General features: G+C 42.7%; 1 protein-coding gene across 1 annotated transcript in view; it reads right to left on the minus strand.

Moving 5' to 3' along the window:
- Positions 1-22,937, minus strand: part of myom3 (myomesin 3) — a 46,457-nt gene that overhangs the window by 5,478 nt on the left and 18,042 nt on the right. The window contains exons 9-27 of the mRNA XM_084026373.1: positions 22,680-22,794; positions 22,444-22,605; positions 20,179-20,320; positions 18,601-18,800; positions 16,941-16,994; positions 15,030-15,157; positions 12,871-13,054; positions 11,757-11,931; positions 11,553-11,674; positions 10,622-10,809; positions 7,428-7,554; positions 5,804-5,985; positions 5,431-5,545; positions 4,757-4,913; positions 4,168-4,274; positions 3,791-3,835; positions 3,496-3,632; positions 1,703-1,847; positions 61-120 (exon numbers count right to left, since the gene is read on the minus strand). Coding sequence (XP_083882499.1) covers positions 61-120; positions 1,703-1,847; positions 3,496-3,632; positions 3,791-3,835; positions 4,168-4,274; positions 4,757-4,913; positions 5,431-5,545; positions 5,804-5,985; positions 7,428-7,554; positions 10,622-10,809; positions 11,553-11,674; positions 11,757-11,931; positions 12,871-13,054; positions 15,030-15,157; positions 16,941-16,994; positions 18,601-18,800; positions 20,179-20,320; positions 22,444-22,605; positions 22,680-22,794 — 2,545 coding nt within the window. The remainder of the gene's footprint in view (positions 1-60; positions 121-1,702; positions 1,848-3,495; positions 3,633-3,790; positions 3,836-4,167; positions 4,275-4,756; positions 4,914-5,430; positions 5,546-5,803; positions 5,986-7,427; positions 7,555-10,621; positions 10,810-11,552; positions 11,675-11,756; positions 11,932-12,870; positions 13,055-15,029; positions 15,158-16,940; positions 16,995-18,600; positions 18,801-20,178; positions 20,321-22,443; positions 22,606-22,679; positions 22,795-22,937) is intronic.

The following is a 22,937-nucleotide window of genomic DNA, read 5'->3' on the forward strand; positions in this document are numbered from 1 at the left end:
GAGGCTGACTGCTCACAAAGACTATCACAGAGCTGTTGGATGTGTTTGGAGGCTCCTCACCCGACTTTTTCTGATGGTCACGTCGTTTTTTGTTCGCCAGGGCCAGCGTCTGACGAAACTCTGACAGAGACACACACACACACACACACACACACACACACACACACACACACACACACACACACACACACACACACACACACACACACACACACACACACACACACACACAGGTCATAGGAAAGTGATCTTAAACAAACAGATCTAAAAAGCAACACAATGGTTAAATTCAGGACAGTTGATCCATCCTGAAGGAACATTTTCTTCCCTGAAGTCATTTTGGCACAAATCCGCTCCTCTAATTGTTGTTGAAAGTGGGATCCAATTAAAAAGATCGGATCTTTTCCATCCAGAAATAATTGCACCATGAAAGCAGACTTCATCCGCCCGAACAAACTCTATCTTTAATGTGACCTCATTCACCCCGTGTGTGTAAACGACTGCTGCGATCACAAACCATCACACCTCTCAAAACAGACAAAACAGGGTTTTTTCTCCATAACTGAAACCCTGATTTATATTTAAAAATAATCTGGTCTTTGGGGTCCTGGTGGTCAAGAAGCATTACGTGAACAGTAACATTAAGAGTCCTAAATTAGACTCATCGTGTTGTGTTTTCAGTTATTTGTCTTCTGCTGCCAACCACCACAGTTTACAGCAATCAAGGTCTGTTTTAAAGTGTTTACACTGCAGCAACCACCAACATATTCATTTATTTAACAACAAAAACACAGGTAAACACTGACTTTTGTACATTTTCCTCAAATAATGACCCTTACATGTTTGTCCCTGGGCCATAACTTGGATTTTAAAAATAGATACTAAAAAAGCCTTTATTACGGTGTTCTTCATATTTTATTAAATTCAATTTTTTGTCAATTTTATTTATTCAAGACCTAAACGTTGAAAACGCTTCTCCGCTCTGCCTGAAATGGAAATGTGGTGGGGAGATTGTGAATTATTTATTCATATGTTCTAAAGCAGATATGTCTTTTTGCAAAGCCGGAGGAGGGCATCCTCGGGGGGGAACTCCTCAGTGAACGTATTGGATTCCTTATTTAAAAAGAAAGATCACACAGAATAGTCCAAATGGGTGTGATTTGGTTAAAGAGACGGATTAGATCAGAGATACATTCGTTCTGGGGGATTTTACTGCTTTGTAACTAATAAATGCATCAGACAGACCTTTTTTTATGTTTTTGAGGTCTGAAGTCAAACAGAGATGTTAAACATCATCATAATCACGATCCCGTTGGTTAATTGAGAGAAATGCAAGTGAACCAAAGTGGATTTCCAAGCTTTGACACTAAAACACTCACATTTAAAGTTGTGTCATTAGTTAATTATTTGTTTCTCAACATGCTGAACTAAATTCCTCGAGAAAAAAGACACAAGAACATGACGTCACCACTAGTTGCACCTATTATTATTATAAAACGGTGTATAAATGGCTACATATGTATATATATAGTGTCCTCCTTTTCATTTATGGTAATGTTTTTAATGTCATTTATGTTCTTGACTGCAGTGCTTCGTTTATTGTTTCCTGGATGGAAAATGACGTCACTTCCAGGAAGTAAATATCACATGTGCATCACTGTGTCAGAGCGACATTTATGTATGTTGATGAGCTACGACTTACTTTGATCCACAAACACCAGAGTGAACTGGTTCTTGGCGCGGCCGTCCTTCAGCTGAGCCGTGTACGAGCCCTCGTCCTCCACAGAGAGCTGCTCAAACAGGATCTCCACCAGACCTTTGGCCCTGTCGAAGGTGATCTTACGGCGCTGCAGGAGAGAGAGAGAGGGGGAGAGAGAGAGAGAGAGCATCAGCTCGTCTGCAGACTGATGATCCCAGATGGCAGGTTGCAATCTACTGTGTGGATGGGAAGTCATATGGAGGGAAAATATAGTGTGAATCAGTGCATGAAAAGTGTCTTGAAATGACAACATGCACACTGGAGATGAACCACTCTACACACACACACACACACACACACACACACACACACACACACACACACACACACACACACACACAAACACACACACAAACAAACAAACAGGAAGCAGCCTTTGATTCTCTCATTCCCGTCACTCTCATGGAGATAAGTGCAGCCCTGCATGTTGATGGACCTCGGCGGTGGATGTGATTCCTGATGTATGGCGAGCCCGAGGGCCCTAATCAACTAAATGGCTTTTGAATTTGCAAAACTCAGCTGTGATCGTTTAGGAATAACGTGTAATCAGTGGTGTTCAGATGGAGCTCCGATATTGGGAAATAATGGAATAAAGGAAAACGCAATAGAAGCGATGAGTGGAAGGCGGCTGAATACAAAGCAGTCGCCTCACAAAACGCACAATAAACACACTGCGTTGTGTTTGCTCTTCCCCCTCTGTGGACACATCGGCTCGCTGACCTTGATGGCGCTGCTGATTATTTTTAACTCGGGTGTCATAACACATACGAGAGCAGAGGAGGTTTGTTCACATGCAGTTAGTGTTTCTACTCCGGTTTAAGGACAACGTGTGTAAAAACGGCTCTCGCTGGCTGCTGACGTGATCGTGAGGCTGATGCTTTGTGGTCCTGGAAAAGCCTCTTCAGTTAACTGTTGTCTCCCATCACGGCAACATTTCCTAAAGTGCACAATTCCAGGTGACTTTTTGCCCAATAATGCCAGAAATAGCAGCACCTTAAGGAGAAAAATACAGTGATTTATGCAAATGATTACATAGGAAATACATAATTTGTTGAAATATATTTTACATATCATGCCTTACATGTCATTTAAAACGCTGCTGATTATCTACCCTGAAAACATACAGACAACTCTCCAAAACTGTCTCTTCGTTCCACCTTTACTTGTCCTCGGTTTCTAACCAAAACGGACACATGTACCAGATGTCGGCTCCTTCTCCACCTTAAGTCCGGTAACCCGCTCCGTTCCTGGACCTCCCTGCTGCCTTGCACACCTGCTCTTCATCCTTCCTGGCAGCCTCAATCCGCTGCCTTCCAGGACGTTTGTCAAAACACTAATAGCTGTTTTCAGCTGTGACTTGAATCTGATCCAGAGGTCTGGGCTGAGGCTGGGAAAGGTATTAATCACAGGTAATCTTGTAGTGGCCATATGGACAATCCTATAGAGCATACGCTCCATTAAGTCTCACATCACTCCCTATAAATTAACTTAACCTAACATATCATAACCAAAGATAATGTGACAAGTGACGTAGAAATCTTTTGCATAAGAGTCAGGAATTTCTCCCCGTACGATCTTTTCAAATATCCATCACATCCCAACCTGGCAACCATGAAATGTTGATGAGCAGCACCGATGAGTGAGCTCTTCGAAATGAAGACCCGGTGAATCATTTTAAAACCTTACAGCACAGTTTTTCAGATGGATATGAGATCTTCTGGGATGCTTGTTCCTACCGGCGTGCTGGTGATTTCCTGGTCGTTGAAGATGAGACGGAGCTCGGCAGCGTCACTCAGACTCTCCGTCTGAAGCCAAAGACGTACGTCACCGACTTCGGAGACCTCCACGTTCCAGCCCGACTTCAGAGCTATCACTGCCCGAAGACAAGCAAACATCAGGCTGGATTAGATGAGACGTCTTCAATGTAGAATACCCAACGTGTGTTTGTCTGATATCAGAGCATCAATGCTTGTTTAAATGTATGATTTCCAGTCAAACAGCCGATGGCCTTCCTCAGAGCTCGGTACATACGTGGGTTTCTGACTTGCCAGCTGAGTTCTTTGAGTCGTGTCAGGTCTGCAGAGAAGTAAAACAGTCGCTGAAGGTTAATGAAACTTTGAACAGGAGTCACATTTCTTAACACTTACATATTGTGGGAGAACAATGGTGTCGCACGGCTCTGTTTTTTAAGCTGATTGAGAACATACGCGTAGCTGGATGGGTGACCTTGTGGAAGTGGTTGTGAGGAACATAATTATTTGCTTGAGAGAAAAGCTTGATAACCCTTAAAATTGAAAGTTATTCGTGCTAGCGTCAGCTGTATTGTTATTCTGGAGAAGTTGAACTGTTCTCGTCGTCGTGCAGGAAGTCGAGACAGTTTCCTGACCTTCCACTCTCTCTCGGCTCACCTTCAGCGGTGAAGTCGTAGCTGGACGACAGGTTGGGGTTCTCGCTCATCTCCACTGTGTAGAGACCCAGATCCTCCTCGGAGGGGTCCGCGAAGGTGAGGAGCGACCTGAGAGTGAATAAGCAGACGGAGGCATGGAGATGGCTGCTTTGTCTTCCTGTCGTACCCTGCAGCACGGCGCCAAGTAGGTGTTGTTTTTCTGCTGTCAGCTGTCAGACTTCACAGCCCCCCAACAGTGTTATCCCCGTGTCTGTCAGCCGGCTCAAATTATCGTTTCACATGATATCACGGAACAGTGGGCAAGGCTGGCTCGCCTTAAGCTTAGAGAAGAGATAATTAAATGTGACTGGCCCTTTTGTGGGAATCCTACCGAGAAACACTTCAGAAAAATGTTGCTTTACGCAGAAAATTCAATCTGTCCGGACCACCTCTGATGTGAATGTAATCCCTCTCTTGGCATTTCAATCCTTTTATTTAACAATAATGAACTCTACTGGAAGTTGCAGGGTTTACAGCGTTTCTCACCACGTGGATGAGCTCATCTAAATATCACCTCTTACTCCTGCATGCTCCATATGAGCGACCCGTACCCGCCATCCTTGGTTTCTGCCCGAGCCCTCTGGGCGTCGACGGGCTCCGTGTAGTTTTTGTTCCACAGGAAGTTGCTCTCGCCGTCCGCCTCGTCCGCCTCGTAGCCCAGGAATATGAACCCGTCCTCGTCCACTCCGATCTCAATGTCTTTGGCGCCTGGAGATGAAAGAGTCGGTTCGCTTAGGCTTTCTCAGTTTGTGCTGCAGACACCGTCAGCCACTTCATAGCCAGGAGATGGAGAAAAGAAACACTCCCAGAATGCATTATGTTAATCCCCAACACACACTGCACATACCACGTATCATTAAATATGCTCTCACTTCAATATCTAACGGATATTTAGCATGTACCACTGGAATGCACTCCCTGCATATAAGGAAAAGTCATTTTCACGTTCACATATTATGTATATTTTAACCTGTCAATCACAAGGTAGACCCGTCATAAAGCATACTTTATTTATTTGACCCTAAATGGGATTATAATCTACTAAATGAAGATCATGCTGTATTAAAGTACCACAATAAAGTGGTATAAATCTACTCATTTAAGCCTCAAACTGATCCTTTATAGGCACGTGTTGAATTAGATTTGTGTATGCAGGATTCTCCCGAGCCTCCATCCGGCGTAGGAGGGGATTTTTCTCTACTGTAGTGTTGGTGTGTCGGCTGACCTGGTGGGGTCTGAGCGGTGACCGGCTCAGTGGGCAGGGAAGCACAGCCCCGTCCAGCCTGACTGACGGCCACCACACGGAGCCGGTAGGTCTGACCCGCCTGAAGACCGGAAACCTGCACCAGAGAAGAATCATCAAATACTTACAGCTCGTTGGTTTAATACGTCGTGATTATTTAAACATTTGGACCCTCAGAAAGATGGATGAATAAAATACTGGAGCAGGGAGTAGTTATTAGAGTAATAAAAACTTACTGGCACTCAGAGTTATTAAACACCTTCATACTTTATACAACACATAATCAGATAATGGACAAATCGTTAATGTTTTGTTAACTTTAACTGAAGTCGGACACTTTTACAGCTCCACTCGCCTTGTAATGTGTGTCAGAGATCGGCTTTTCATTCAAAGCAACCCAGTCGTCTGATTGGTCGCCCTGGCTTATTTCCAGGAAATAGCCAGTGACGGGGCTCCGGCCTTCGTACAGCGGAGCTGCCCACAGCAGCACCAGGGAGTCGTCTCTCACCTCCCTGACCTCCAGGTCGAAGGGGCAACCTGAGGGAGGAGCAAGGAAACGGAAGTGGAGATGAACTTTTAAAAAAATGTTAAAATAAAGAACAAGGATATACAATCTCTCACTGACCAGAAACAGCAACAAAACAAATGAGAGGAACAGTAAAGTCAGAATACAGAGTACAGTGACTTTTGCTTAATCTACCCCCGCTGACTCCACGCTGGTAGTTAATTTGCTTAATGATTTTCGGTCACTTTTAAATTATTAAACGGCACAGAGGAAAAGCCCATTTGTGGAGATTAATGAGCTACGCTTTAAAAGTGGCACGTGTGAGCGAGCCTCTCTCCACTTTCAATATTAATGTCACAAGAAGGAGCCGCAACCGCTGAACCGCCACAATCTGGAATGACTTCTGGGAGTGTGTGTGTGTGTGTGTGTGTGTGTGTGTGTCCACGGGTGGAACATTGTTTCCTTAATGTCCAGACGCCACAGTTCAACTCAGAGACGGGAGGAGTTGGTAAAAAGGTTCAGATTCCCATTTGAGTCGTTTTGCTTGTTGTCGGGTCAACAAAACAAACTCAAAACAGTAATATATGTTATTAATATTCTCCCGTAAAGACACGTGAATGCAGCATTTATCAAAGATAAGACAGTGAAGGACGGGGTTCCAAATAAAACAATATCACATTTATATCGAGGATGATTTTAAGTATCGTACTGCATCAACAATACATTAGATTGCTATGCTACCATTAATACGGAACACAAACTATTATATATTATTATTATATCATCACTAACTCTAAGAAAACAAACCTTCAGCAGGACAGACAGGACAATATTCAAGGACATGTCAAAGTGGTGGCTATCACTTTTAGCATTCAGCTACTGTAATCGGCACTGCTGACCGCTACATGCAAATACTATATCTATATTAATATCTACTTGGTTTTGAGAGGTCTGTGTGCACTTTTAACGCTGTCATTTTAGATAAAGGAACATGCCAGTGCGTGGTAACGGGTTGATGGATGGTCTTTGCATCAATCTGATCTCTGAAACAGCATATTCTCCTACATATTTAGATCATTTAGAAATGATTAATTTCACCTGTAATTCAAGCATATTTTTGACTAACTGTTGCTTCACGTGGATGTTTGACCTCCACTGTGAAAGACACATGCACGCATGCATCTACAAGCATGCTTGGAGGAGATTTCCTGCTCAAATATGCAACACACAAGCGCGTGATGTGGAAAAGCTGAAGGTTTCAGAGACGACGACGAGGCGTCGTGTGTCACTTCAAAGGTTACAAGGAAAAACATTTGCATGTTCATGGATTCAAGGTTATCATTAACGAGGAAAACCTTAAAAAGACACTTATTATTATTCACAGAAGAGTTTTTCATGATCTTTAAATAACAGTGGGATGTAAGATAGTGCTCATACTGACATATCTTTTCAACATCCTGAGGTTTCTCCTCACCTGGCTCCGGCATCGTCCACTTCTCACAAAGGAAGGCGTCGCTGGCCTCGGACGGCTTCCCGACGCCGGCCATGTTGGCAGCAAACACACGGAACTGGTAGAAGTGTCCACTGGTCAGGTTGCAAACCTGTGGATTTACCACAGGAAATAAACCCAATCAAATGATCAATCAATCAGTCAATTAATCATATTAAAAGAAGAGAAATGGTTTGAAACTTCTATTATATAAGTCCAATGTCAAATTTAATGAAATGCTTTCCTATCACGTTGAGTCCGTTTGAATAAATTAAATTACCTTTTCCACATTTCATTCAATTAAATTGATTAAACTTCGACACGTTTTGTGTTTATTCAAGTGTCGCTTATATAATTAAGGGTATCTTTTACGTAAACATAATACGTGTTTATTCAAGGATTATACATTTGTAATAAATCATAAAGCACACATTTCTCAGAGGTCAGGGTTCATGTCATTGAAGGGACGTCGCCCTCGTGTTGCATCCCAGTCATGTAAACTTGACTTGGTTACATTGAGTATTTCTAATAAATACACTTAGAAATATTGTTTGAAAAGTCTTCAGTTTGACATTTGAGAACTGCTTTCCTTTCTCCGGCCGCTGACGTTGTGTTCAGGAGCAGATCGTGTGATTCGATCGTCAGTTTCCCGTTAAACGGTTTGACAATAACCCTGAAATGTGCTGATGAGCAAACAAGCAGCGGTTATTTAATTTGGATGTGTTCGGAAGAGGGAGGCAATGGAAGTGTACGTTGTAATCATTCTGATTCCTCCGGAACGGCGCATCAGACATTTATGGATTTAGTTAGAGACGATAAATCATCTTACTTACAATTCAAACATTAAAATCAGCATAAGAACGCCGCCCCTCCATACATTACACGTTACAGACTTAAGCAGGCATTTTACAAGGTATTAGCTTCTGCTGCTGACACAGCATTTCTTCACCTTTGGCTCGGGGGGGGGGGGGGGGGGGGGGAGCAGGGATTCAGCTTATTGATCTGTTCATTGATCTTCCTATTCTCAGCCACTTAGACTTTAAGGCCCTTATCGCCTCACTGAACAGTTGTGAAGCTGCTGCTCCGGCTCAACTAATAGACACAACCAGAGGGAGCTTATTTCTCCGTAACGACAATAAACCCCCCCTTTACCGATCACCCCTTCATTATCTACAGGTCCTTCTCTAACCACATGTAGATGAAATCCTTCTCATCAGGTCCATGTACAGTCCACCCTGAGGAATGCTACGGTTCGCTGGCTAAATAAGTTGAGGAAAGTACCGTTTTCATCCAATAGGTGGCAATTAGGCTTCATTTGATTAATCTGACAGTTTTTCAGGGTTTTTTCCTCAAACATCAGCAGGTTTGTCTGCTGGGAGACGGAAACTTCATCAGTCAGGCATCACCAGTACACAAGTACTGTTCTTTTACTTCTACTCGAGTACATTTCTCCACTTTGTACTCCACAACATTTATCTGAAAGGTATTTGTTGCATTGCAGGTTAAGAATTTTCATGAAAACACGTGATAAGCTTATAAAATAAACTTGTTACGTTTCAGATATCAGTTTAAACTTCTCGTCTCAGAGACTTGGATAGCTAAAATGATATTAGAGAAAAGTCCAACAAATATATCCTCATTAAAAACGTATTACCCTTCAGAAGAGGCCAACCATGAGACAAAACTACATATCTACATAGAAAACAGTTAAAACTACATCCACCTCGATCAAAATGCTGTTTATGCATCGATGCATTGCTATTAATAATCTAATAAGGTTATATATAATAATATCTCACTCAAAGTGGCCAGTTCTTCTGCAGAATGAGTGACCTTTGATACTTAAAGTAGATATTGCTGATAATACTTGGATTTTAAATAAAGGATTTTTACTTTTACTATACTGATCTTAGAGGTCAGCAACCTGAATAACAACCTCACATGGGGGGAGTGAAGACGGCACGTTTTGAGGTTGGTGAAATTGCTCATTCATCCCAGAAGGGGGCGCTGCATGTTCTCACAAGAGTGGCTCCTTCTGGGAAAAGGGATCTCCAATCCTCAGGACTCTGTACTTAACAACATGTAGGGAACATCTTCATATCACCATTTATTTGTCTAATTGTCTTTATCTTTGGGTTTTTACTCCCCAGGAGCTAAAATCATCCACTCATAAATATATAAAACATTTGTCCAATTAGGGAGCACCTGTAATCTCCCTGAGACAGGTAAAACATTAAACTCTGCTCCGGGTCTCCATGGACACTGTTGCCTAGTGACACAGCCAACATGGACGAGGGAGCTTTAGCCAATATTTTTCTATCATTTCGAGGCCATTAATGGAGAGGTAACTCGTATTGGGGTAATTATATCAAAAGTAAGTCATGATTGGATGTTTTAGAAATAGAAAGACTAGAAATCGTTTTTGTGGTTGTTGTTGTGCTGAGTTTAAATGATTCTTTTCTCCTTGTTCTCATCAAGAGTTGAACAATAAAGCCTGTTTGCTGTCAGTGAACAGGAAAGACACTGTTGTGAATACTGCAAGTTTGCACGTGCATAATGTAAAACATCTTTCTGCATTTCTTCATGCATATGATGCTTAGCAGCTCCGTGAGGCTGGATTTAACAAGCTTTGACCTAAAATAACCGCGCTAACATGCTGATTTTAAGCAGGTTTAATCTGAGTGGAGCAACAATTTTATTTAATACTAAAACTAAAAATGTCCCCATTACTAATTATTTTAACCAGCATAATGATGGTCATTCATCAAATCCTGTTTTAAAATCTTGCATGCTTAATGAAACAATCTGTAGCTCAAAAATCGGTGCAGATTCGAATGCAGACACAAACATGATGTGTCTGCATTATCTGAGGTTGCAGCTAATAGGTTTTGGCGTCAGTAAAGAACACAGATAAGGAGCCAGTTAGTAATATGTTAGAGGACAGAAATCTAATGCCACGGCTGCATCCAGTGTGGATAAACAAGTAAATCTGTTCCATTCTACGGTTGCAAACAATCACATAGTTGTCCGAATATTTCACAAAAAGCCCAAACTCTGTGGGATCGATCCTCCGGGCTTTGTGAATGTTTCATAGCGATCCATCCAGCGAGATATTTCAGTCTGGAACAAGTGGAGCCGCGAGCACCACATTTCACCATAATTACTGCAGCTTCACCGACCTTCAGCTGCCTCTCTTTGGCAGGCTGGACGTTGACCTCTCTCCACGTATCCAGGCCCTCCTCCCTCTGGTCCAGGTAGTAACCACGCACAGGGTCTCCCCCGGTATGGGCAGGGGCCCTCCAGCCCAGCACCATCTCTGATCCAGTACACAGCAGCAGGGCGATGGCAGAGGGAGCAGAGGGAACAGCTGGAGTTAAAACAAGAAGAGAACCAGCTTAGCAGGCAGCTATTGTTGTTCAATAAACCAAGAAATGTCAAACACTGCCTGGTCGACTCCGGTCTGGAGCTGCAAATTCATAACTCTCCTCCCAATCCCGAGCATTTTCACATGAGAAGGAAAGAAAGTCATTCATCACATATTCCATTTGATAAAAATGTCTCCCTGACAAAGAAATGGACTGCAGCCATTTATCCTCAGGTAAGGGCTGAGCGGCGGAGGAGATAGGGAGAACACTGTGGTGAAGAAAAATGAGTCATCATGGCACTTTGCTGCAGAGAGCACGTTATCAACAACAGGGGAAGTGAGGAGGGTCAGCAGCTCCTCGACAGGTGCGTCTCCTCACAGCGACAGAACGAACCGACCACCACGACAGAAAGCTTCTCTTCTTTGTTCGACTTAGAAAAACGCTCCGACAAAGGAAAACTATCAATACGTCTGTTCAAAGTTCACATGAATCTCATTCAAGATCGAGTAAAAGCTGAGAAAGTGTGTTGGATATATATATATATATATATATATATATATATATATATTCATATTCACTGTGTTAGTGTTGGGGATCTCCAGGAATAAGAATCTTTACAAAACCTTAAAAAAATGGCAATGATTAGATTGATTAAATAGTGCATTTTCAGATTCCCTGCTGTGAAATAAACTAGTAAAAGCATCAGAAAACACTATTTTGGGACCCGGCTCTTGGGTGCACTTACAAATGGCCGCTTTGACGAGGATGGGTTGAGACTCATCCGAGTAGCCGCTGTTTCCCGCTCGGCTCACGGATTTCACCCTGAACACGTACTCCTTTCGGTTCTTGAGGCCATGAACTGTAAATCTGGAGGAGATACATTGAGCTGAAATGACCCGGCTTCATTCATAGAAATATGAAGTACAATGTTGTCATGTGTCCCCATCACCTGGCTTTGGTGATAGGCTTGTTGTTGACAGTCTTCCAGTCTTGTTGGCCACGTTGGCAGCAGTACACGTAGTAACCCAGGACGTCGTCTTTCTCTTTAGGCTCCTCCCACTGGAGCAGCACCGCCGTGTCCGAGTCCCGGACGGCCACGACGGAGTGAGGCGGCGCCGGCAGCGCTGATGGGAACCAGAGGGAAAAGCCATCAGGTACAAAACATTTAAAAAGGTGCACCGTGTAGGATTTGGTGACACCTAGTGGCGAGGTTGCAGATTGCAGCCGAGCCAAGCTTTGCAAAAAACAAAAAAAGAGTCAGCGTTTTGTTTTGTCCCTTCTGGGCTACTGTAGAAAAATAATAATCTCAGTATGTAGATATAAATGGCTCACTTACGTCTACTCGCAAATATATATCGTATTAAAAGATAAAATAAATACACATATATGTAATTTAAATTCCATTTCTACCAATAGGTCTTTAAAAAACGAGTCGACACGCTGTTCCTTTAAAATCATCAAATGGAAATAATCTTCCAAGAGGATCAAATTCAATCAGCTCTTCCTTTGATTTGTGAAATTCACACAGAACGTAAAAATTGCGAGTCTCATCCAGATGTGCACGTGAATTAAACTTCCACTCCATGCTAATACACTAGAGATAAACAGGTCTTTACTAAACACCCAATCAGACAACAAGCGACTTAACGTGCAAAAAATACCATGCATCGTTAGAGATAAATCAGTATACAGATACAACATTAAATAAAAAAAAATAATCACCGATAAAACTTCTGCATGTTACATTTTAAACAGGGTTTCACTCATAGGAGGAATTAGAAAGGATTTTTTTCACACTGCAGTATTGCTTCTTTCACTTCAGGGACATTACATTCTTCCAGCCAGGATTAAATGCCAGAAACATTATTGCAACACAAATCATGATTATTTTTAAAGTTCAGGTGTAAAACACAAGCAGAAGGGTGATATTACAGGATACAAACAAATCCCCAGGAAACCCAGGCAACACTGTTATGGTCATCCAACTCCACAAATTCTACAAAACCCAATCGACCTTTCCAACCGGCAGAGAAATAAATGCTTCCAGTGGAAGTATTCCTCACCTTGCGGCTTTCCCAAGGAGATGGGTGCACTCGGCTCAGAGGGGTCGCTGACCCCGTACTTGTTGATGGAGCGCACTCTGAAGCGGTACTGCTTCCCCTTGGCCAGGTCGAACACCGGGAAGCGGGGAGAGTTTACCTCCATGTCCAGGCTGGCCAGCTCCCAGCTGCTCTGCCCTGCCAGGGACTGATCCAAGAACAGCATTAAAACCCCACAAAGAGCACTTCCTACCTCTCCGTCTCAAGGGCGTGATAATTATCAGTCTCCTTCAAATATGCTGTTGGATTGGAACTGTCAAATACTCTTTAAAAAGTGACATAATTCATTCAGGTTTGTACTGGCGATTGTAAATACTTGGAGCAAACCACTTAACGCGCAGACAAGGGCGAAGAGAAATCAGCAGTTTGGTGCGACAGGCAGGAATATAAAATAAAACATGTATTTACAAAATGGTGACCGCTGGCTTCAACCCCTTTTTCTATTTCCGAGTTGACATTTCTGCTCCATCCACCCTCTGTTCCTCCTCTAACTTCCTGTTTGAGGAAGAAAACCTAACAAAAGGGTAGCTTAAATAGATCAGGGATTAAAAAGCGCTTGCTCAAGGGCGAAAGGGATATTTGAATGTTCACCTCATTATAGAAGCAGAAGTGAAGCGGCAGACTTTCGTAATTCCAGATGCCTTTGATGGATTTGACAGTTTTATTACGGGGTAACTTATAAAAGTCCAATAAAAATCTATTTCCTGTGGCAGTTTTCTGATTATTGGAGGGAGAAGCTGTTGGATGTACGGGTTGATATTGGAGAGCCGAAGCCCTTTTATTGTTGGGATGAAAAGGTCAGCCCCCACATTTTGATGTGTTCGAAGAGAACTTGTTATTTTAGCATCCTTATGAACAATAAATACAACTGGGAAAAAAACCCTCAAATTTAAGCTGTTTCTTTTATAGACATTAGCTTGAATGCATCATTAAAACACACCTGGAGAAGAAGTTCATTCACTTTTCTAAACCTTTAGAGCTTTAGAAAAAACCTTTAGAGCCCAGATCCAGGTAGGTTTAGAATCACCAGCTGGAATAATATGCAAGCAAGAAAAATCCTCCTCTCAAAGCCAGAACGCAGGGCACGGAGGAGCAGCATCAAGGTCTGCTCGCTTTTAATGAGCCCACACATTCACACTTAAACTGACACCACAGGGGTGTGTGTGTGTGTGTGTGTGTGTGTTTCCTCTTCCTGTCTCTTTAATTAGCGCTGCGGTCAGGAGCTTGCTGGTAATTTGGCTCACACTCCAACACCAGACTGCCCAAACCCAGCAAGTGACTGGTGAGAACTGATGATGCAAGGAAACTGATGTTCAGTGGATGTGTAGATATTATAATGATGCATGTTTGAATTCATGTGTGCTGTGTGGCTTTTCTTGTTTTCTAAACCAACGAGACCAAGAAACCTCCAGAGTGAGGACATCAGTCTGCTCATCACTTATTAAAGCTCCTGCGTGGAGGATTTGGCGGCATCTAGTGGCGAGGAGCAACTCCAAGTTGTGTGTTTGTGTGTGTGTGTGTGTGTGTGTGTGTGTGTGTGTGTGTGTGTGATCACCAATGTAAGTCAAATATTGATTCTCCTTTAGGCTCCACTTTACTCTCCGCCAACTTCTGAGGGGAATATCCAGCTTTTTAGCAGCTAAATGCTCCACTATGTTCACTAGCTAGCTAATTACAGAGTAAAAACAGGTTAAGTTGATCAAATTAAATCATGGTCCTGTTATAGTCTAAATGGAAGATAATTAATGTGATTAATCAGTGTTTGCTCTGCGTTGATATGTCAAAATGGTGGCTCTATTGAACAGGTCAAATTAAACAGTTAAAGATGGAAAGAGTGAATGGAAACATAAAAAAATGTCGTAAAACCAAAACAATGAGCCACAAAAAATAAACAAACTCACCTTTGAAGCAGCTTAATGTAAATATTGTATGAAAGTGAACCCACCTCATGCTTATCCTCGGCATGCTTTAGATTTCAAAGATTAATAATTCATAATATAGTCAACTTCCACCACAGAATTACCCATTTTAAGTCAGTCTCTGCAACATTTAGCAGTGAAGAGGTTGTGTTGGGCTGAGAGGTTATTATAGGACTTATTGTAAGATGAACATTAGTGACTGACCCGCTCCACGTAGAAGGCCAGCGGCTCCCGGCCTCGGGGTTCAGGCGGGGTCCAGCTCAGCACCACGTAGGCCACGCCCACCTCGGCGGCGTGGACGTTTGTGGGAGGGAAAGGAGCTTTGACCTCACCTACGGGAGCAAGGAGTGGAGAGGAAAATCTTTTTTATTCTTATTCAAATAATTGCATCAGGTAATGCTGTTTTTCAGGTGCATTTGAGTCACACAGCGGCTCAGCTTCCCCTCACTGCCCTGAATTTCACCTTCATTCCTAATACATATGGTATGTATATTGTATAAGATGCAAGCATAAGGCTTGAGTCAGCGCACTCTCAGGGACTTCTCCGAGTCACTTCAAGGACGATGGAAGTATTCATAAGTATTCATATTCAGTCAGATATTTTTTGTGGCTGTCTGTCTCTCTGCCAGTCTTTGTTTGTATTCCTTGAAGACCTGCAGTGTGGATCAAAGAGCAACTCCGGAGCAAAGAGAGCACGGTGACATGAGAGACGCTGATCTGAAGCAGCAAGCCTGTGTGTGTGTGTGTGTGTGTGTGTGTGTATTTTTCATGGTAGTGACGCTGCACCCGAGCACATTGGATTTGAAATGAAACAAGGACTATGAGGTTAAAGTGCAGATGTTTTCAATTTGAGCGATATTTGGGGTCAAAAGGGAGGATGTGGTTCATGAAAGGTCGAGAGTTCTGACCTCAGGTCAATAGTTCATGTGTTTTACATGAAGACGACCAGGCTGAGGACAAATAAAACAGAGTTACATGAGAAATCAGCACCACTGTTTCCACTGGAAGTTCAGTAGCTCTGCATGAATTAATAGTTCCAGCAAGTGACTTTACATTGCTGTTTATGTGCTGATATAACAGGATAAAGAAGGTTTAACACAGAGGTTTATGTTAACTTTATGGACCACATACACCACCAAATTGGGCCTCAAGTGGGCCGGGCCAGGAAAACTAATGCATAATAATAACCCATAAATAACAACTTTCCTTTTAGTGCAAAGTTCTGAAAATGTTCACAGTTAATGAGCTACAATTTACCAACAGATGATGAACTGCCTGACATCTCGTTGATCCCTTGGCTGCGACTAAAAGCAGGCTGTTTCCTAAAAACCTGCCAAAGATTAATTCATCTTCTCACTCGTCCTTGCAAGTTGTTCCTTGAGCTGAAAAGTGCTGCAAAGACACCAAAGTCATCCAGTGAGCCTTCAGGGCGGTAAACTAAACAACGAGCGTAGCATACGCAAGGAGAGCACTGTTTACACCTCATAGAATTATTGAAATATTCCTAAATCTGTCCTTTTGTTGGTTCTCTAAATGTGTAATCTGCAAATATAGTTTAGGACTAATTACAAAAAGGGATCACAATTCTCCACGGTCACACACCTCAAATTAAAATTGGAAGTTGGAAGCATCATTGCATTGCTCTAATCTTACTTTGTCTCTCTGTTATGTGACAACATAAAAAAGAAACATACATCACAGACATACATGCCTGCTTGCGTTCCCTCTTTTCCATTAAAGAACAGTATAAGAAAAGTCTTTGTTCCGTCTAAACGCCTCCTCCTCCTCCTCCTTTATCTCTGTCTTTGAGTTACATCTCCAAGGTTATCAGCCCTCTTCACAGGCATTCACACTACCTCGGGCCATTATGTGCTTTTACCGGGACTCCACCAGGGACTGCTCATTTCTTTCACTTCTGCAAATGGTGGGGTGGGGGGGATGCTACCTCGCCTCAGCCGCACAATTACTGCGGCTCGTTGTTAAATATAATATCAAGATGCATTAGAAGCCACGAGGCCGAGGAGGCCGAGGAGCCAGTAAAACACAGACGGGTAGAAATGTTCAAATGGCATCTCTTTTTATGATAAAATAAAAATAAAAATACAGCATTCTCACCTTCGAGTTCATCTTTTGTAATGGTGACCGTCTTCCCTCTGTCTACTTTGACCACTGAGAAACAGGAGGGGGGGGGGGGGGCAGAAGAGGGAAGTCATATCAGTGTAATGAAGTCATACGATGATGTTAGAGGAGCAGCCAGCGTTACGAGAGCCACAGACGGATACAAAGAGGTGAGGGAGAGCGACGTGGAAGGACGGACAGCAGCCCGGAGGCGAGTCGACCTTCTGTCTGTCCTTCATCTGTGATTAATGATCCACAGCAACAGACCAGAGCCCATCTGTCCCCCCTCCAACACATAAACTCTCACACCCGGCCGTCTACGCTGCAGCTCATTCCTCCTCATCCCTCCGCTGTGTGAAGTGTTTAACCAAAAAAACGTTGGTTTTCCTCGAGGATGTCAAGAAGAACCTTCCAGATTTATAAAATGAGAGCGTTTCTGCACACATGTGGTTTCTGATGGCGTTGCAGGTGGAAACACAGCAACAACGCGTTGCTGATGCTCTTTATAACAGCAGATCATATGATGAGGTGACACATTAACAGGAAAAAACCCAGAATAAATGAGTATAATAACGTAAAGAATGCAGCTGCTTTAATGCAGGCCAGCAGCGTCACTGTGAGGTTAAATAATGAGATTTTAGATTTTTTTGTTTGTTTCACCACCATCACCATCAAATCACCAAATGAAGGAATAGCCTTGGAACAAACTCCCACCACATATCAGACAAGAACATTCTGTTTATAGTTTTAAGAAACAGCAAAACATTTTATTTATTTATTTTCCTTTCATTGCTTATTGTCACTTTTACTGTTATTCATAATGTCCCATACGTCTTCTTGGCTTTTCAATTTTAACTTTTACTCGTAAAAATGTTACTACTAGTATTATTTTTTATGACTTTATCTGCGTATATATTTATTCCATTTTTTTTATCTTGCTTTCTCGCTCTGTGTTTTCTGTTTTCTCTAAAGCATTTTGAGCTGAATAAAGAGTATTCTTATTCTAACTATCTTATTGTTATTCTTATTATTCATTTCATCTGGTCCAGACTAAGGATGACATGAAGTCATGTGACATGACCCATGTGGCGAATCAAATCTTGGGGATTAACAGCAGGCAACGCTGCACTTTTACTGCGTGTTGATGTATTTTCTAAGATGAACTCACAAACAAATAAGCATTAACAATATAGAGTGCAACTGAACATAGTATATCATAAACGGACAGGGAGACATTTTGCATTACAGTGGAGATATTTGTGTGACCGCCTCTTATCTCCTTCCCTTTTTATTGGTGCACGATGTGGGACACAAGCTCAGCACGCTTCCGTTTTTAATAGCTTTCCTGATTGAAAAGCCTACGTGGTTACTAGATTATGTTGCATAAAAGTCTCAAGAGCTCACGAGCAGCATATTGATTTAATGGCTATTAATCTTTTGAATTCATGCAAAAATCTACACTTAATAATAATAATTATAATAATAATAATAATAGAAGCAAGCGTTAGGTCCTCGTCTGAGTAAAGTAGTAGCTGTTCAGCAAGGATACCTAAAGAACAACAGTGCATATTATATTATATTATATTAATATATATATATATGTATGTGTGTGTGTGTGTGTGTGTGTGTAACTGGCCCGTTGGAGTGTGTGTGTTACCCATGGTCCTGGTGTGTTGGAGGGGGTCTGCAGTGAGGACGGGCTCGGTAGCCTTGGAGGGGCGCCCTGCTCCAGCCTTGTTGACCGCCCGGACTCTGAACTGGTACATCGCTCCTTCCTTGAGCCCAAACACCGGGTAGTGGCACGTTTTCTGAATACGTACGTTGCATCGCACCCACTCGCCCTCACGGAGGTCAAATCTGAGAGAGAGAGAGAGAGAGAGAGAGAGAGAGAGAGAGAGAGAGAATGGGAGTAAGACACTTGAAGAGAGGTAAACAAAAAGCAAAACACATCATATTATGTGCAGTCTGCGGGGTGTAACATTATGAAAACAATTTCAAAGCATTTGAGGCTGCAAAACAACACATCTAACCAGGAAATCGCCTGAAGAGACCCATAATTGTTCCCGGAGAACAACATGTGAATATAATTGCCGGCAAACACAGTAAAACCTGACTTTTAAAGTCAAACGATTGTACAACAGCCATAAAAACACAAAACTGTTGCCACTTGCAATAAACAAAGATGGGGTAGAGTGCAGTTTTACAACCACAGGGAGGCTGCTGAGGAACGAGGTAGTATATATATATATATATATAGAGAGAGAGAGAGGTATGCTTGAGTTCCATATAGCAAAAACACACAAATGAAACACACACACACACACACAGGTCGACCCTGATTGATTGGTGCTGGTGCTAAGTGCAGCACCTGTTCTCCTGCGGGAGTCTTTGACTCTGCTGTTAACGTGGTGTCAGACCTGATAATTACCACGTCCACCATCCATCTCATGTGAACTCTGCCAAACGGATACGACGCCACCACTGCTCTCCGCCACCGCCGCCGCCGCCATTATCTGCCTCAGAACAATGTCCTCCCGGCAGCATGCAGCGCAAGACAGACGGTTCAGTCGTCTATTGTTGCAATACAAGATGTAAATGCGATCTAAAAATACATCTTTTAGTGGAGATTAAATCAATCACTGTGAGAGATATAATCTTCTGAATATTCCTGGCAATGGATTATCAAATGCAGTCAAATTTTACTTATCACCCTCACTGACCTCTATTTTAATCTGATATTCTAAATATGAAAAATATACAAAATGTTATGAACCAACGAGAACTACGATGGAGATGAAAATAAGTCATTTCAATTTTTTTGGGCAAATGACAGAAAATGAATCACCTATTTTGACAATTGATTCATAGTTTTAGGCATTTTTCAAGCAAAGCTCCATCTTCTAACTTTGGAAGATTTGCTGCCGTACTTTATTTAATGTGACAGCAATGTTTATATCTTTGAGGGTTTTGGCCGTCGGATCGGATACAATTTTATATATTTGGACATTTTTCAAAATTATCTGATATTTTATAAACCTAATGTTTAGTTAGTTAACTGATCATGAAGCTATTTTTCCAGATGCTGTCACTGGTTTAAAGGTGTTTTATGTTATGGAAAGTCTGTATTCACACGAGGTCATTTGATAAGGTCACAGCTAACTCGATAATCAGATATAACTACCAGAGAAGAGAAGAGAAGAGAAGAAGTCTTGATTATTCAGAGGCTCTAACTCACCTTTCCACATAATAACCCTCCACAGGTGAGGCCCCGTCGGCGCTGGGCGGCTGCCAGGTGAGGAAGACGTAGTCCCGGTTGACGTCAGACACCTGCAAGGCCAGAGGAGAGGCGGGGCCTCCCAGCACTGCAGCCGCCGCATCTGCAGCATGATGGGAAACGTAAGGGGAGAAGAAAAACCCAGGGAGGAGGAAAATAAGAAATATTAGGAGTCAAACAGTCCGGAGAAGGATATTAGTGTAAAATAATAGCGGTCAGAAGTGAGTGGCAGAGAGAAAAGTAATGTGAAGACGATGAAACCAGAGCAGATGAAATCTCATATTGGAATATTGTAGCTGAAGGCCTCCGCATATTATTTGAAAAGTGATGGCGAAGGCCCGGGGGACATGTTACTCAACATATTCTATAGAATCACAACGGTCGATGCGAGGCGGATAGAGAGAAGGCAGTAAAATGAAATGAGGAAATTATGCTAAGCGGATTGAAGTGGCTGGATGTGGTCCCAAACCTTTTCTTGAGGCTGGGAATTTATGCCTTTGAAGAGACTCAAGCCATCATCAAGCACATCTCTTTGCTTCCTCGGCCTCCCTTTTCCTCCCTCTCTCTCATTTGTTTTTGCTCTCCTGTACTTCCTATTTGTAATGCAAATATCACGGATGAATGAAGGAGAAAACCCACGCGACAGAAGTTCGCTGATTCACTAATTAGCACCTCCGGTTCTGGTAAAGAAGGTCTTTATGAAGAGACAGAGGCCTGAGCCAAGATTTGAAGAGATCTATGGAGGAAGAGTCCTTTCCATTAAAGTATGTATGATTCAGCACACAGCATATAATCCATACATAAGTAAGCGCTGCTATTTTATTGAAAGATCTTTGCAGAGCTCCCCAAATGCATTTCAAATGTTTGACGTGTCAAGTGTTTTTTTTCTTCTCTGATTTATTTGCATGCGGCAAACAATGTACAGAGAGAAAATAGCAGTCTGTGAAGAATGTATAGTTTGGCTGAACAAAGTTAACAAGCCTTCTACAGCAGAGCAGCTTGATTGATGGTGCAATTCCCCCCACGTACGAATCAGGGGTAGTTTGTTGACAGGAAATGAAAGTAGACCCACAATCTGGTGGATGCAAATAGTGTTTTATTTTGTGAGGGTTTCAGTCAAAACACCATTTACCCAGTTTGGGGGGAAGATAAATGATGATTCCAGCCTCTAAAAACACAGGTATGTTTGTCTGCAAGTGTCTCGAGGTGACTCCAAAGCATTTCCACACAGTGAATGGATCATTTGAAACGCAGGTTGGCAGGTTGTTTAGACACCGTTCAGGATTTGAGTGGTTTCTGATGTGATCTGGTGTGACAGCTATTTACATGCCAGACTTCATAAACAACGCCCATAACCCCCATGTAACACCACATCTTGTTTGTTTTTTACACTGCGAATGGGATATAATGTTGTTTATATTCATGATAAACCTTGTGACAGAGCCGGCCTCTTTTATCCCCCGTTTCCATTATTTTGGCCACGCTTACTAGCCAGTTTACAATGTTTAGTTAGATAATAAAGTGAGAAGGGTCATCTTTTTCTTTTTGCAAGAGGAGTCGCCCCCTGGAGAGTGAATGTCAGCTTAAAGCACTTGGCTTCAGTTTTCAGAGCCAGAGCTCGCTGCCCGGAGTGTGTAAATATTGTTTCGTCAAACTATTATTTTGTTTAAAGATTTAACCTTTACCCTCAACCTTGCCAACATTTCATCGTGAAACTCAATGAATATCCATCCATCCATTGTCTACCACTTATCCTGTATTTAGGGTCGCGGGGGGGCTGGAGCCGATCCCAGCTGTCATTGGGCGAAGGCAGGGTACACCCTGGACAGGTAACCAGTCTATCACAGGGCCGACATGTAGAGACAAACAACCATTCACGCTCACATTCACACCTACGGGCAATTTAGAGTCACCAATTTACCTATCCCCATCCTGCGTGTCTTTGGACTGTGGGAGGAAGCCGGAGAACCCGGAGAGAACCCACGCTTACACGGGGAGAACATGCAAACTCCACACAGAAGGAACCCGGGGCCGACCTGGGAATCGAGCCCGGGACCCTCTTGCTGTGAGGCGAGAGTGCTACCCACTACACCACCGTGCAGTCCTCTCAATGAACATAATTTGTTAAATAATAAACAACTGCACCTTTTAAAACATGCTCTGTGATTACTAAGGGACCAAAGAAACAGTAGGAACAGTATTCTGACTTGATTTTTGGTTCCTTACCTTCGACATAGACAAAAGCACTGTGCTCCTTGAATTCATCCCATGTCCTCAGCCGGGCGGTGTAAACGCCTTCGTGTTCCTTGTAAGCGGCCTTCAAAGTGACAGAGGCCACGTTGTCGACCGTCTTTATGTCCACGGTGCTCGACGGAAGCAGCTGGATGCCTGGAGGAGGAGAAAATTCACATCTAAATCTAACACCTGACTAATATACCACTCATCTTTAAACATGTGCTTACCGTCCCTGAACCAGGTGACATCCTGCTGGGACGGCAGCAGAGCTGAGGTGAAGGTGCATTGCAGGGTGAGGCTGTCAGCCTCCTTCACCCATGTTGGGGGGAAGGTGTCACCAAACTGGGCTCCTTGAACTTTGGGGAGGGTGGGTGGACAAAGATGGAAGAGGGGGAGGAGGAGACAAGGGAAGAGGGAGGGAGAGATAAAGGGTAAGGAAGGGAGATGATGTAGAAGCAGAAAGAAAAGGGTTATGAACTTTTCAT

This window comes from Eutrigla gurnardus (assembly GCF_963514095.1).
Source record: "Eutrigla gurnardus genome assembly, chromosome: 14".
Classification (NCBI taxonomy): domain Eukaryota; kingdom Metazoa; phylum Chordata; class Actinopteri; order Perciformes; family Triglidae; genus Eutrigla; species Eutrigla gurnardus.